Genomic DNA, 14,094 nt, shown 5'->3' with positions numbered 1-14,094 from the left:
TAAATTTCTCACTACTACTACTATTATTAGCATACCCGTCGCCATGTCAGCTTTGCCCCGGTACGGACGCCATGCGTTTTTCTGTATTCTGACGTGAGTATTATAGTTGGTCTTAGTCGTTCAACGTTCTTTTGCTACTATTGGCCATACTATAATGCAGAGCTTTTTGACAAAAAAAAAAAATGTCTTATGACTGGGGGTCACCTAAAAAATTGCGTCACGAAATTAGCGATACAAAACGTGTGATGTTACCTAATAACTGTGCAGGCTGTGATGTGAAGTACTGATAATGAAATGGCTTATGGCTTTTAGTGTCAGGAGTGTCCGAGGACATGTTCGGCTCGTCAGGAGCAGGTCTATTGATATGACGCCCCTAGGCGACCTTCGCGTCGTGATGAGGATGAAATGATGATGAAGACGACACATACACCCAGCCCTAGTGCCAGCGAAATTAACCAATGATGGTTAAAATTCCCGACCCTGTCGGAAATCGAGCCCGGGACCCTGTAACCAAAGACCAGCACGCTAACCATTTAGTAGTGGAGCCGGACGAAGTACTAATGGATGGCTATGACTGAGAGACATATTATCAAAGAGGGGCGTTAGAATACAGCCGGGCTGATTGGCTCAGACGGTTGAAGCGCTGGCCTTCCGACTCCAACTTGGCAGGTTTGATCCTGGCTCAGTCCGGTGGTATTTGAAGGTGTTCATATACGTCAGCCTCGTGTCGGTAGATTTACTGGTACGTAAAAGAACTCCTGGGGGACAAAATTCCAGCACCTCGGCGTCTCCGAAGTGGGAAGTAATGCCAATAACATTATTGTTAGAGTAGCCTGGAGATGGTCGATGTGATCTTGCAGGCTGTGATGTGAAGTACTGATGGATGACCATGACTGAGGAATATTGAAAGCTTTTTTTTTATCAAAGAGGGCCCATCTCATTATTGTCTAGAGAACTGATTATTTCATTCGTAGTAGTTTCATAGGTCCTGAGTCAGTTCCCCCTTCGACGCACTGAATCCTACACTTGTCGACTCCAAATTCAACACAGATGTCTCTCGAAAACGATTCGTTAGATGAAAATAAATAAATCGCTATCAATTTGAGTTTCATTTGTTGAAAGATATTTTTGAGCATTTGTTTTTCCCAAGTGAAATTTGATACATTTTTTTCTTCCTGAAATGTTGTTTCGTGCCGTGTTTTCGACAAATTATCAGGGAATTACAGATATTTTCACTAAAGATAGAGTGTTATTCTAATTCTAAATAACGCACAAGCGAGAAATTGTGGATCATTGTCAGTTCCTAACTGAATAGAGAGAGAGAGAGAGAGAGACTGGCTATCATCCAGATGACTTCGTTGGAGATCAAAGTCCTTTGTACTGTTATCAATAAGATCAGACCATTTTATGAACGTCACATGTAGTCCTTGATATATATAGCTGTAGGCTAACTTGCGAGCAGTTAGTAATGAGCAATGACTATCACGAACGTACCAGAAACGTTGATTATTCCACGATTAATACGAAGTAAGTTTAATGCCATAAATAAGAACATGTTTAGTAGCAGTTGAGGTGTGTACATTTCTAATTTTGATCAACGGTAAATAATGACATTCGGAAAAATCGATCAATTCAGCAGATATCAGAAAGATTAAAAATCATGTTTTGTAGTATTATTGTTTAAGGTTGTTTTCAACCGCTTCGATAAACTGTGTGCATGGCAACTGCTTAACAGACCAAGAGATGGAAAACGTGCGCGGATCTAGGACGCAGTGAGCCTGCTAATAGAAGGTCGCGCCGCAAGACGGCTCCACTGCTAGGAAGTGCTGGTAATCGATCGCACTTAAAAACAAAGCGTTGCGTCGTTGCCGCAGCGAGTGTTACTGTGATCTTCTGAGCGTGAGGTTGTGCTTGTGCAAACTATTGGTTGTCGCAGTGTGAGGTGACGAAGACTGTTTTAACATTACTTATTGATTGATTCTTAAGCATGATCTTGATTCATTGGGTCGAGATTGGTTGCTGTGAATACAGAGTTCTTGAAGTTGAAAAGCAGCAGTTCATCTTTAAATAAGCACCTTCTTCGAGTTATTATTATTAACAGCTGGACGTTAAAAATAGCTTGGGGCACTGTCGAAGTACTGTATCGGAATTAATAGTTTAGTACCGTAGCTTCAAATTTTCACGACTTGCAGAGACAGTTCTTACTTTGTTAGCATAGGAATAATTACTATGGTGTAAGTGCTACAACATTCTATATAACTGCCAGCACATCTGGTTTCTTCAAAACACGTAGCACATCTGATTTTTTGTAGTTTTTACCACCCAGCAGCAACACTGGCCCCGACACTGGTTGTCAAAACCCGGGTTGGAATGAGGGCTGATCTTCAATCTTCAATAAGACATACATCTTCAGATCATTTCTCAGAACTTGTCGAAGACATTTAGTATACGGTGAGGACCGGCATGGCAATTGTTCAATTCCATGTTATGTTTTATGTGTAACAAATCGTGTGTCTTCTTATCCGTGTTATACTACCTCACCCCCCTGAGGAAAACGAATTCCGTGATAATTTTTTGAACCTGTGATGCGTGCAGCTTGGTTTCTGAAAGAAGTTTCGTCTTCCATCTGGAGCAATTTAACCTCAGTCTGGAATTGTCTTCTCATTGGCACATTTATAGGTTTCTTCACTTCGTCGTTTCATCTTTCATGTACCTCAAGACATCTGTGCGTGAAGGTTACTTCTCGATTCAACAGTGTACCGAAACCGTGGTGCTACATTTTCTTCTGGATCTTCGGTGAAAAACAAGGAGGCGAAATGGTACCCACAATTGCCGGCATGTGCGGTCAGCACAAATCAAAAGACGGAGAGGAGCTTTGTGAGAAGCCCAAGAGGACCTCCACTATTAACAAACGTAAGTTACCACTATGGTGTTAAACAGGGTGCGAAATCAGAAAGAAGTGGTGGGGGGAGAAGCAACATAGGGCTTAACTACTAGTGTTTATTTCAAGCAGTATCCGGCGGGGGGAGGGGATATAAAATTCCCCTGTAATTTAACTACCCCCTCCCCGAAGAATAATGTAAATTTTAGATTTTTTTGTTTGAATTTTGTTGTTATAACGAGAATGATAAATATTAGAACGCTATTCCAATCATCTGAGTAGTTTATGAGAGACTGTCGTTTTCCTAATAAAGGCCAGGCGAGGTGCGATTTGTCCTGATATATTGCTTTATTAGTGAAACCTTCCTCTACCAGGGCTAAGTGTTGACTGAAGAAATCTGTCGGTTTGTACATTGCTTAAGTGAATATTATCCTAGTTAGAGCAATGACAACGGAGGAGAGTTTCAACTAATTTACGTTTTCGGCCAGATTTTAGATGAACTTGTCAGAGTGAAACAGGTGCGGAGTTTTTATTTTATAATGAAAGAATCCCCACCCCCGGGCAATTTTAGTGAGGAGGAACCTTTGAGATAAAATCGTCGGCGGGGGGGGGGGGGATTCTCTCCCATCCCTCCCGCGATTTCGCACCCCGATGTTAAACGATACTGCCGTGTGGGTTTTAGGACTTATTGAATGGGTGAGGCTTTGAATGAGTTGTTTCATAATTATTTCTAAAAATAATTCTATATCTTTATTTCATATGGTCATGCACCTTGCTTGTAAGTGCTGTTTACGGTAGAAGGTTCATGCAGCCAGTTGTGGAATACCTAGTGCACCTATTCTGCATATAGTCCTGAACGCCTTGGTATTCCGTCAAATCTGAACCACATGCAATCGCACAGTGCATTGATTAGGATTCGAACGAAGGCTGTCTTGGTGAAAATCATGTGTTGAGTAAACATCGCCAGGGTTCCAGTACAGCTGCAGAGATCTTAAAACATTCGTTTCCTTTACAGTACCGTACTTCTTATACTCACAGCGAATGACTTCGTCAGGAGTAGGATTTCTTGTGGGTAGAGAGAGAGAGAGAGAGAGAGAGAGAGTTGGGTTAATTGTAGTGGCGGTAACTCCTGACGTTAGCTAGCAAATGATAATCATTTTAAATTCAAGTTTTACATAGGCCTAATATTTTTGTTCTTTTATTTTTTCAAAAGACACTTGTTTCCTGCGCACGATAAGGAAGAAAGAGGCATAATCAGTAACATCCTAGTCCTTCGCCTGAAAATGAAGCGAAAACCACGGAAAACTACTTCAAGGAAGACCGAGAATGAGATTTTAATCTTCTGCTCAGACGTATTACTAAAGCTAGAATGCGTTTCGTTGCAATTTCTTTAACATACTGTAATATTTGCTTAACCAACCCACGAGGTTCGCTCAGTTTCGTGAGTAGCTGAGGAGCTGTTGATACGAGAGGAAGTGGACCTAGTCAAGAAAGCTAAGCTGTACGGCTGAGGATGTCCCACTGAGCACGTGGGACTCCAGTATTTTCAGGCCATCTGTCTGGTCAGCAGTTGTCTTGGCAGGCCACGGTCCTATCTGACTGCTAGACAGTTACATCACGAATGTTTTAAGGGCACATTTGTAAAAGTAAACATTTCTGGTTCTCCTTCTGGGCTTTTGTAACAATCATTAATAACTGTAAGGAAAGGGAAAGCTACTGTTGCTGCTAAACTCGATTGCTGAAACAAAAATAATTGTATTTAAAATTATTTTATTTTCACTTTACAGAAAATAGAGTAGGCATTAATTTCGGACGGAGGCCTGTCATGCGGAGTCTGTGTTCTGACTTACGTAGATTTTAAAAGCATCAAATAAACATATGTTTCAGATTTTTTTAAAAGTCATTTTGATGCTCAGATGTTCAGTGATTACTCATCTGAGAGTAGACTGTATTATGGAATATATGGGCTGCTAACTTGGATGTGTTATTTCGGATGTCAATATACAGTTATTTGTATTTTCTCTTAAATCTGGCTCTCGCTGAAACTGGAATCAAAAACACGTTCGTGACACCTAAGATGGTTCTAATAAGAGGAAAGTCACTTGCAAGTTGGATCTGGCAAAATATACGAGTACAATGGAAGGATACCGAGTGCCTTACACTCACAAATGGTTTTAGCTAACGCAGTTTGTGGGAAGGTACGCTATTCGTATCAGCTATACAACTATTTACTTAGCGAGCCTCCGTGGCTCAGACGGCAGCGCGTCGGCTTCTCACCGCTGTATACCGTGGTTCAAATCCCGGTCACTCCATGTGAGATTTGTGTTGGACAAAGCGGAGGCGGGACAGGTACTCCGGTTTTCCCTGTCATCTTTCATTCCAGCAACATCCTCCATTCTCATTTCATAGCATCTATCAGCCATTAATAAATCACTTTGGGAGTGGCGACCCCATCGTACTAATAGCCTATAAAATATGATTCATTCATTATATCCCTGACCCAGTCAGGAAAACAGGTTGTAGATTTTCATTTCATTTTCAACTATTTATTTTCTTCGTAGTTTGACGCTCTCAGGAACCATGGCATCTGACGTAGATGTAGGCCTACCGGTACGTCTCCTCGAATCCTGGGGCCTCCTCTTCAAGGCACCTTGTAGTTTGACCTGTACTTCCGCTGATGATCACCAGCATCGGAGTTGTTCAGAAAGATATATTAACGTGCCTCTCTCAGGAGTTGCTCGCATTTAAGTACTTTCAAATAGCTTATTACCCGATTGTGGTAGTGTCGATTCCACAACCTTGAGAATGTCTGTTAGGTCATCAGCCCAGAGGCTGGTTGGATCCTCAAATAGCACCACCAAAGGTTATGCGGTTATAAGGAAACCGCAAAAACCAATGGCAGCACCAAAATGAGGCGTACTAGGCAAGATGAGGAGTGAGGTAGTTTGCCATTGCTTTCCTCACTGGGTCAGAAAGTGCTACTGCAGCACGACTGTCCCTATGAGTAACACCTTTCATAACACTCAGATGCACTAGTTGTGTTCTGAATGTCAATACTCAGCACCACCCATACCCCAGCAGCTACCATATTGTCACAGCCATGGATGAGACTGGGACTTCGGTGGAAGCTACACTTTACTCTGGCCTGTGCCAAGGGATGAATACAAAAGTAATATGTAGCGGAATAACTAACCGCGCTATGTCCAGAATGTTAGTCTTGTTAACAAAATACGAATCACAATGGTTCGCGGGGCCGAGGGCACTCGCAGCCCATCGGCGCTTCCGAAAACCACAGAAGCAGTTAGTGCAACATAAAACCAGTATCATTATAATAAAATTAAAATTTTGATAAATAGGCTATGGTACAAAATACCCTTTGCACAACAGCTAACTGAAAATGCAATGTGCAACACTGCAAACGAGATTCAAGCACATCTGCACGCGAATATGCCAACGCCATTCAATTCCCGGCTCTCACATTCATAAAAAAAGAAGTCTAGGTTGGCTTCTGTGAAGGCCGATTATCAGAACATGTATTTTACGTCTCAGCTTACTCTAACTACCTTGCGTCTCAGCGAAGTCGGCAGCTGTGGCGAAGCTATACACTTCAGACACAGAATCCCGCGTAAGATGAACTTGTGTGTGGGCTTTATGAGTACAGTAGCCAGATTATTTACAGCATGACATACCATGAACAGCAATTTATACGTTATTAGTCCGTTAGTATTTGGTGATCTGCATATGGCATAATGAGGAAGCTGAGAGTGAAAGGCACGGTTTAAAAGAAGGTGGTTTTCTTACTAGAAAGGAATAGTGAGCGAGTTGGTTTAAATATTATTGTGGAAATTTAGAAGTTCGTTTACTTTGTAATAGTTGTTAAGGAGCCCCGTGAACAGTCTTTTCTTCAGGGAATGCTAGTTGCCACTGATCAGACCCGCAGGTACTGTATATTGTATTACTCGCGAAACTGTTAGTCTTAGAGCTGTTAGTGATACCTGAACCAAGCCTGAACTCCCTAGTGCTGAATCGGTAGACCTCGGCAATCTTCGAGATTCGTATTGACAACCTTTGAACACAAACTATGAATCGCCGTGAGACATCTGGCGTACACTTTACGTACTAGTACTGTTGTTGTTTACACAGCAAAGCTAACATACAGAATTCATGCTAGGAACAAGATTGACATCGAGAAATGTGTGTGTGTGACACAGTTGGTGGTTTAATAAAGGTTTAGAAAATTCCTATCGATCGATCACACTATCGATTCGATTCAGATTTAATTTTCATTCAAGTGGCAGTGTTACCGGAACCGGGCTAGCTCCCTCCTTACTCCTCAACCCGGTACAAAGAAGTATCACTAAAAGTTTCGGGAGTAATATATCCGTGGGCCTAGACAACTTAGATTCCTTTGTCCAATTTACGTGTTTCGGAGTGCTATACTGTACTTTCTCCAGTCCTGTCTTGAAGAGTAGTGTAAATTTCTGACGTGTGCTATTTGCAGAAGAGCTTTAAATTTTTATGCATGTATAACAGAGCTATCTAGAGTTAAAGCCGGAAGGCACGCTTGGTAACGCTATATCTATCTGTCAACCGGAGGCCGAGAAAAAAAGGAGGCGAGTCCGATATTGATTGACTTCACCCATATTCACTACGTTTAGATCAACACGATGATTATGATAAATGCACACTCTTCGTAAAATGGTACTAAGAAACACACACATCAGTGAATTCATTCACTGAAGTTAGAAATACACATTTTACGTGAATAAAAACAAAACACTTTAAGAACAATACACACAAGCTCAATTATTCTGGAGCGTTGACAGCTTCCTCCCCTTAGTGTTTTTATCCTCACTGCTGACATAACTCATGTTCTTCATCTGCTTTCAGCACTTATTTAACACGACACTGGAAAATGTAGACAATGAACAATCTATCGCACCATTATTGTCACACCCACAATGACAGCGTTCAAACCAGAACTGTTGATTGTTATCTCTTCCTAAAGCAGCTCAGGATAGAGAGAACAGAAATTATTTATAATTTTCATAATCCAGGTAGTCTTTGTATACCACTGCTCTGCAGACACACACAACACAATGTGATGGCACCACTAACCCACCTCTGAAGTTCTTCAAAATAGGGATCACCGGTTTCATTACTCTGCAGGAGACCTAAACAAGTGTCAAAGCTTATCCTTCTGGATATTGTCTTTAGTGTATACCCAGAAATGTACATCTCAAAATGCCCACCAAAAATATTCACAGGATAAAAGTGAGTCTAACTTGTCTATTGCCTCCATACTGAGCCCAATAACATCTGTCTTGATGGAATCAGACATTTCTAATTGGCCACAGCCAAACCTTATTTTTCCATACCATCACCACCACCACCACCACTGCAACCCTAAAACACCCTTAATCCTAATTTTCATCTCACTTTCCAGGACTTGAAGTGCAGTAACATTGCAGTTACAACCAATAAGTTATAAGTACTGAGTAAACCTTCATTCTAAGTTATCACTTTGTAATTTTCCTGACAGTAAATAATTTGCTTTCACAGTTCCAAACGAAACTTTTTGAATAGGGCCTAACTCTTCTTCCTTTTAATGCAAATAATAATAATAATAATAATAATATTTGTTTTACATTCCACTAACTACTTTTACGGTTTTAGGAGACGCCGAGGCGCCAGAATTTAGTCCCGCAGGAATTTTTTTACGTGCCAGTAAATCTATCGATACGAGGCTGACGTATTTGAACACCTTCAAATACTACCGGATTGAGCCAGGATCGAACCTGCCAAGTTGGAGTCAGAAGACCAGCGCCTCAACCGTCTGAGCCACTCAGCCCGGCCCTTTTAGTGCAAAGTTCGAATTGTTCCTTTAAAAATATGAGGCAAGACAAAGAGTGGGCTTTCACTGCTTACCTCATGATACTCCATGAGATTGTGAAGCAATTTACTTACTTACTTACTTACTTACTTACTTACTTAATCTGTTTACCCTCCAGGGTTGGATTTTCCCTCGGACTCAGCGAGGGATCACACCTCTACCGCCTCAAGGGCAGTGTCTTGGATCGTGAGACATTGGGTTGGGGGATACAACTGGGGAGAAAGACCAGTACCTCGCCCGGGCGGTCTCATCTGCTATGCTGAACAGGGGCCTTGTGAGGGGATGGGACAATTGGAAGGGATAGACAAGGAAGAGGGAAGGAAGCGGCCGTGGCCTTAAGTTAGGTACCATCCCGGCATTTGCCTGGAGGAGAGGTGGGAAACCACGGAAAACCACTTCCAGGATGGCTGAGGTGGGAATCGAACCCACCTCTACTCATTTGACCTCCCGAGGCTCAATTGACCCCGTTCCAGCCCTCGTACCACTTTTTCAAATTTCGTGGCAGAGCCGGGAATCGAATCCGGGCCCCCGGGGCTGGCAGCTAATCACACTCTATCACTTATCTTGTTATATGTACTCGAACCTATCCGTGAAAAATTAAACGAAACACGAGACGAAGACGAAGTCCACTAGACATCAACATACACGGGTAGATCCCGCGCTTTCACCTTGGCCTCCACTGGACGTTGCCAAACTTACATGACTCCGGTTTGTAATTGTAGTCAGTGCCTGCGCAAATATCTGCCGTATGTTCAGTACCTACCACGCTTTGCTGGAACAGTTCATATGTTGGCAGCGTCGGTGGCTGCTTTAAAACATGTTCAGTATGTTCTTAATAAATAATGTAACTGGTTTTATGTCCCACTAACTACTGTACTTTTACAGTTTTCGGAGACGCCGAGGTGCCTGAATTTTGTCCCGTAGGAGTTCTTTCACGTGCCATTAAATTTACTGAGATGAGGTTGACGTATTCAAATACCAGCGACTGAACCGGGATCGAATCTGTTAGCTTGACCTCAGGAAGACTGAGTAGAGCGCTTTACCGCCTGAACTACTCAGCCCGGCAATTTTCAGTTTGTAGTTCTGGCAAATAGCTTCATAATTGTAAATTGTGATCATAGTGGAAACTCTCCTCACTTACCACGCATGGTAGTGGCGACAGCGCATAGTGCTGCCATCTAGCGGTTCGAGGAGAACTCAAACACTGCCTGCGAGCTTGGCCTACGCTGCGAGCTACACATTTCGACTTCCAAAACCCCACGATCAACGAAATACAGATTTGAAGACGTTTGCGTCGTTCTTGTCTATCTATTGATATAAATAAGAGTTTTGTCTGTACATTGCTCACAATTTAAAAAGAATGGTACTTCTGTATCAGCTATGTCCACACTAACAAGAAAATGCACTTTTTACTTTTCCGTAATTTCTGTCTTTCTGTATGTATGTACGCGCATCGCGAGGAAACGACTGATGAGGCTAGGCTATAAATAACTGTATTCACACTGAGTGAAATAGTAGTTTAGGGGAAGGCCTAAAATTTAATTCTCAAATATTCATATTATTAGTGGTCGTATCGATAAATAGTACCGGTACATAACTAAGTTTATATAGAATTAAATTTCCGACCATTTATGTCCTATACGGTACATTTTTACCGGACCGGCTATGATAACGGAGGTATTCATGAATTTGTATTTTTGGTGCTAAATCCAAATCATTGCCAAGCCACGAGAATATGGGTAAACAGAATTTAATGAAAATCGGTATATGGCGTCAGGGAATAAGAAATACAGTTCGCTATAAACAATTTTATTCTCCCTGGATGAAATTGTAGTTTAGGGGAAGGCACCTAAAATTTAATTTTTAAATACCTATGTTATTGGTCCTATCAAAAAGTACTACATAACAAAAGTTATAGAGAATAGAATTTCCGATCATTTACCGTATATTTTATTCAGTTTTACTGTACCGACTATGATAAGAGTGGTATTTCAGAGTTGAAAGAAAGCTAAATGTGAAGGCCTACAATATCGAAAGCTCGTAACATTGATGAACAATAACATTACCGGTACATTAAACATTGTTTGTTGTGATATTCTTTGTCTCTTATGCTGCCACTCATCTCCGATACATGGGATTACTGCTGCGTACTGACACGCCTCAGCCTGCCTGAATATTGACGGGAAATAGCTGGGGAGTTAGATAACTTTCTTCTTTAGCATGTCATTCCCCTGGTTCATACATTTTCTGACACTGCTGGTACGTTACACACTGGTTCATCATAGTATTCCACCTGTTCGATCCCTACTCTGACCCACTGGATGGAATGATCAGTGTGCACACTTAATGGATAATGGCAGAGGCTCACTAAGTTTAATGACCTGGTCTAGAATTACAATATTGGCCTACCGGTATTCCAAATCATACCACCACAATTCACTAAATAGCTCAAAATTCAACCCTGAAAAGAGCTGTTTCTTAAGAAAAGCTTCTTCCTCTTCACTTTTATTAAATTCTACATTCATTCATTTCCAGACTCCTCAGGTACTCCTCCTATTAAATAGATGAGTAAAAGGGCATAGATTTTCGCCCTGAGATTATACGCTATTCGCCCCCTCCTCCCACCCCCCAAAATGAAAGTGTGTTCACGGCTCATGGCTGTCTGCAGTCTGGTCATTCCAGCTCTGGAACTTTGGAATGTTAGATCAGCAGTATAGTAGGCCTACTGTTCGCTAAAAGTGAGAAAATGTGTGGTTTTTCATTTGATCAAGAATTTCATATGATAGCCTTGCCTTGTAATTGTGACATTCCTACTGTCATCATTGTAATGACCTATGTTGCCCATTTCAGTTGGGAAAACCACTAAGACAGTCTTTTTGAGGATTTAAAAAGGAAAGTGGAGAGTGAGTGTCTGCCATTATAATGAAAACCCCCAACTTGATTGTGGCTGATGGTAGGCAAGAAGGCCTACCATTACAATGAAAATTCTCTAACCCAGTCTTCACATAAGAAAAGACGTTTAGTGACTTCCCTGTCACGTTTCTAGGGTAAGGTTAAGATCGATGCAATTTAATACAATCTTAGTCACAACGTGTACACTACCTAACATAGAATTTTGTATACAGTGTAGAATTCTGTAGTGAAGCATAGATACATTCAGCTAGTAACATAATATAGGGAAGGAAAAAGGTGAATGTTGATTTGAAATAACCAGTGATAAGAATAAAACAAATGTGTTATTAAATTAAAACATTACCGAGCAAGTTGGCCGTACAGTTAGGGGCGCGCAGCTGTGAGTTTGCATCCGGGAGATAGTGGGTTCGAACCCCACTGTCGGCAACCCTGAAGATGGTTTTCCATAGTTTCCCATTTTCACACCAGGCAAATGCTGGGGCTGTACCTTAAGTGAGGCCACAGCCACTTCCTTCCCACTCCTAGGCCTATCCTATCCCAACATCACCATAAGACCTATCTGTGTCAGTGCGACATAAAACAAATTCTTTAAAAAAAAAAAACATTGATCGTCATGCTATGACAACAGTATAATAATATTTCCAAGAGTAAATCACACTTGGAATATCTTTTTGAGTTTGATCATTTTACTGGCAAAATGTTTCACTGTTGAATCATTGGCTCTATTCTCATGTGCCTTTATAAGGACTTCGAAATACTTTTCAGTCAGTAATTTTGTACAACTGTTACATATACCTTCACTACATTCATTCATTCATTGATAAAATCTACCGTATCAATTAATTTGCTTCTAATTCCATGAGTGCTTTCCAACAATAACTGGCAAAAACTATTTTCAAATGTTCCTGATATTTTGGCAGACAACTTTCTCCCACACATATTTGGAAACATTTAGAATTATTAGCATGGGAAACTTGCTACGTGCCCAGCCCATGACATAAAGGTCTGCGTTTTCCTGAATTACATCACAGTCATAATCAGTTACCTGATCACTTAACTCACAGTGTTTAGTGACATTAGCTTCAAAATTGCACTTCAGCACTTCATTATGAGTCAATAGAAAGTTTCCAACATCAGATTCACAAAGCAATTGATTTACCATTACAATTCTTATGGCAATGCAAAATTTTGTGCATCTGGGATTATGTTGTTTTTGCTCTCATGATTAAAACATTGTTTTCATTGTAGTTCAGTGTCATCCTCCTTGTCAGCAAATAGTGGAAAGCATAATCATTGTGTAAATCTGACCACAATAGTTTCAGTGCAGAAATATTGTCTATCCAACCCTGAATGCAAAGAGGATTTGTCTTTGCAATTATTCAATACTTTGAGTTTAGACAATCACAAATTTAATCCAACTTTTTCATATGTTTTCAGTCATTGCTTAAAGGTCTCCTGTAATCTTTGGGGCTACTGAGACTGGAAGAAGAAGAGGACCGGGCGAGTTGGCCGTGCGTGTAGAGGCGCGCGGCTGTGAGCTTGCATCCGGGAGATAGTAGGTTCGAATCCCACTATCGGCAGCCCTGAAAATGGTTTTCCGTGGTTTCCCATTTTCACACCAGGCAAATGCTGGGGCTGTACCTTAATTAAGGCCACGGCCGCTTCCTTCCAACTCCTAGGCCTTTCCTATCCCATCGTCGCCATAAGACCTATCTGTGTCGGTGTGACGTAAAGCCCCTAGCAAAAAAAAAAAAAAAAAAAAAGAGACTGGAAGAATTAAAAATATCAGACAGTGTATCACACATTTTTATAAACTCTGCATTGTTTGCAGCATTTGATTGCAAAGAATTAAATGACACATAAACTAGAATTTCAGAAGCTACAGAATGAAGAGGACCCTGGTGGCTAAACATACTCTCATATTTAAAAATGTGGGGAGTGTGATACATTTATTTTCTAATTTTGGGGCCAACCTTGGAATCATTTTTGAGTCTTTGTTTGTAAAATTCTCTTATGTGAGACCAACTATATACTTTACCACTAGAAACAAAGTCATACTTTTTCAGATTGTTTCTCACTGATTGATTTGCGAGGTGGATCATGAAAAAAAAATTATTTTCTCATCATTTACCTCAATGAATGGCTTCTCTGTAGTCAAAATCAAAATAACTATTTGCAAATGTGGTGTCTATCTCAGATACACAAAAATACATTATTATCAAGCACTAAATTTTAAATTAAAAAGAAAAGAAGACATTTTCCTAAAATACAGTATTATACAATTTTACCTAATAATTTTTCTATTAAACATACAGCTCATCTTTAATAAATTCATAATCAACCCAGATACAGTATGTGGAATCACTTCAAATAATATTTAAATTTACATTGCATTTTTTTTAAACCC

General features: G+C 40.7%; 1 protein-coding gene across 1 annotated transcript in view; it reads left to right on the top strand.

Annotated features, from left to right (window-relative positions):
- The first annotated feature begins 1,515 nt into the window (after window positions 1-1,515).
- LOC136857539 (6-phosphofructo-2-kinase/fructose-2,6-bisphosphatase) overlaps window positions 1,516-14,094 on the top strand; it is a 71,378-nt gene continuing 58,799 nt past the window's right edge. The window contains exon 1 of the mRNA XM_067136266.2: window positions 1,516-2,913. Coding sequence (XP_066992367.2) covers window positions 2,586-2,913 — 328 coding nt within the window. The 5' untranslated portion in view covers window positions 1,516-2,585. The remainder of the gene's footprint in view (window positions 2,914-14,094) is intronic.

The sequence above is a fragment of the Anabrus simplex genome, chromosome 1 (assembly GCF_040414725.1).
Source record: "Anabrus simplex isolate iqAnaSimp1 chromosome 1, ASM4041472v1, whole genome shotgun sequence".
NCBI lineage: Eukaryota > Metazoa > Arthropoda > Insecta > Orthoptera > Tettigoniidae > Anabrus > Anabrus simplex.
This window is presented reverse-complemented; position numbering and strand designations above follow the sequence as displayed.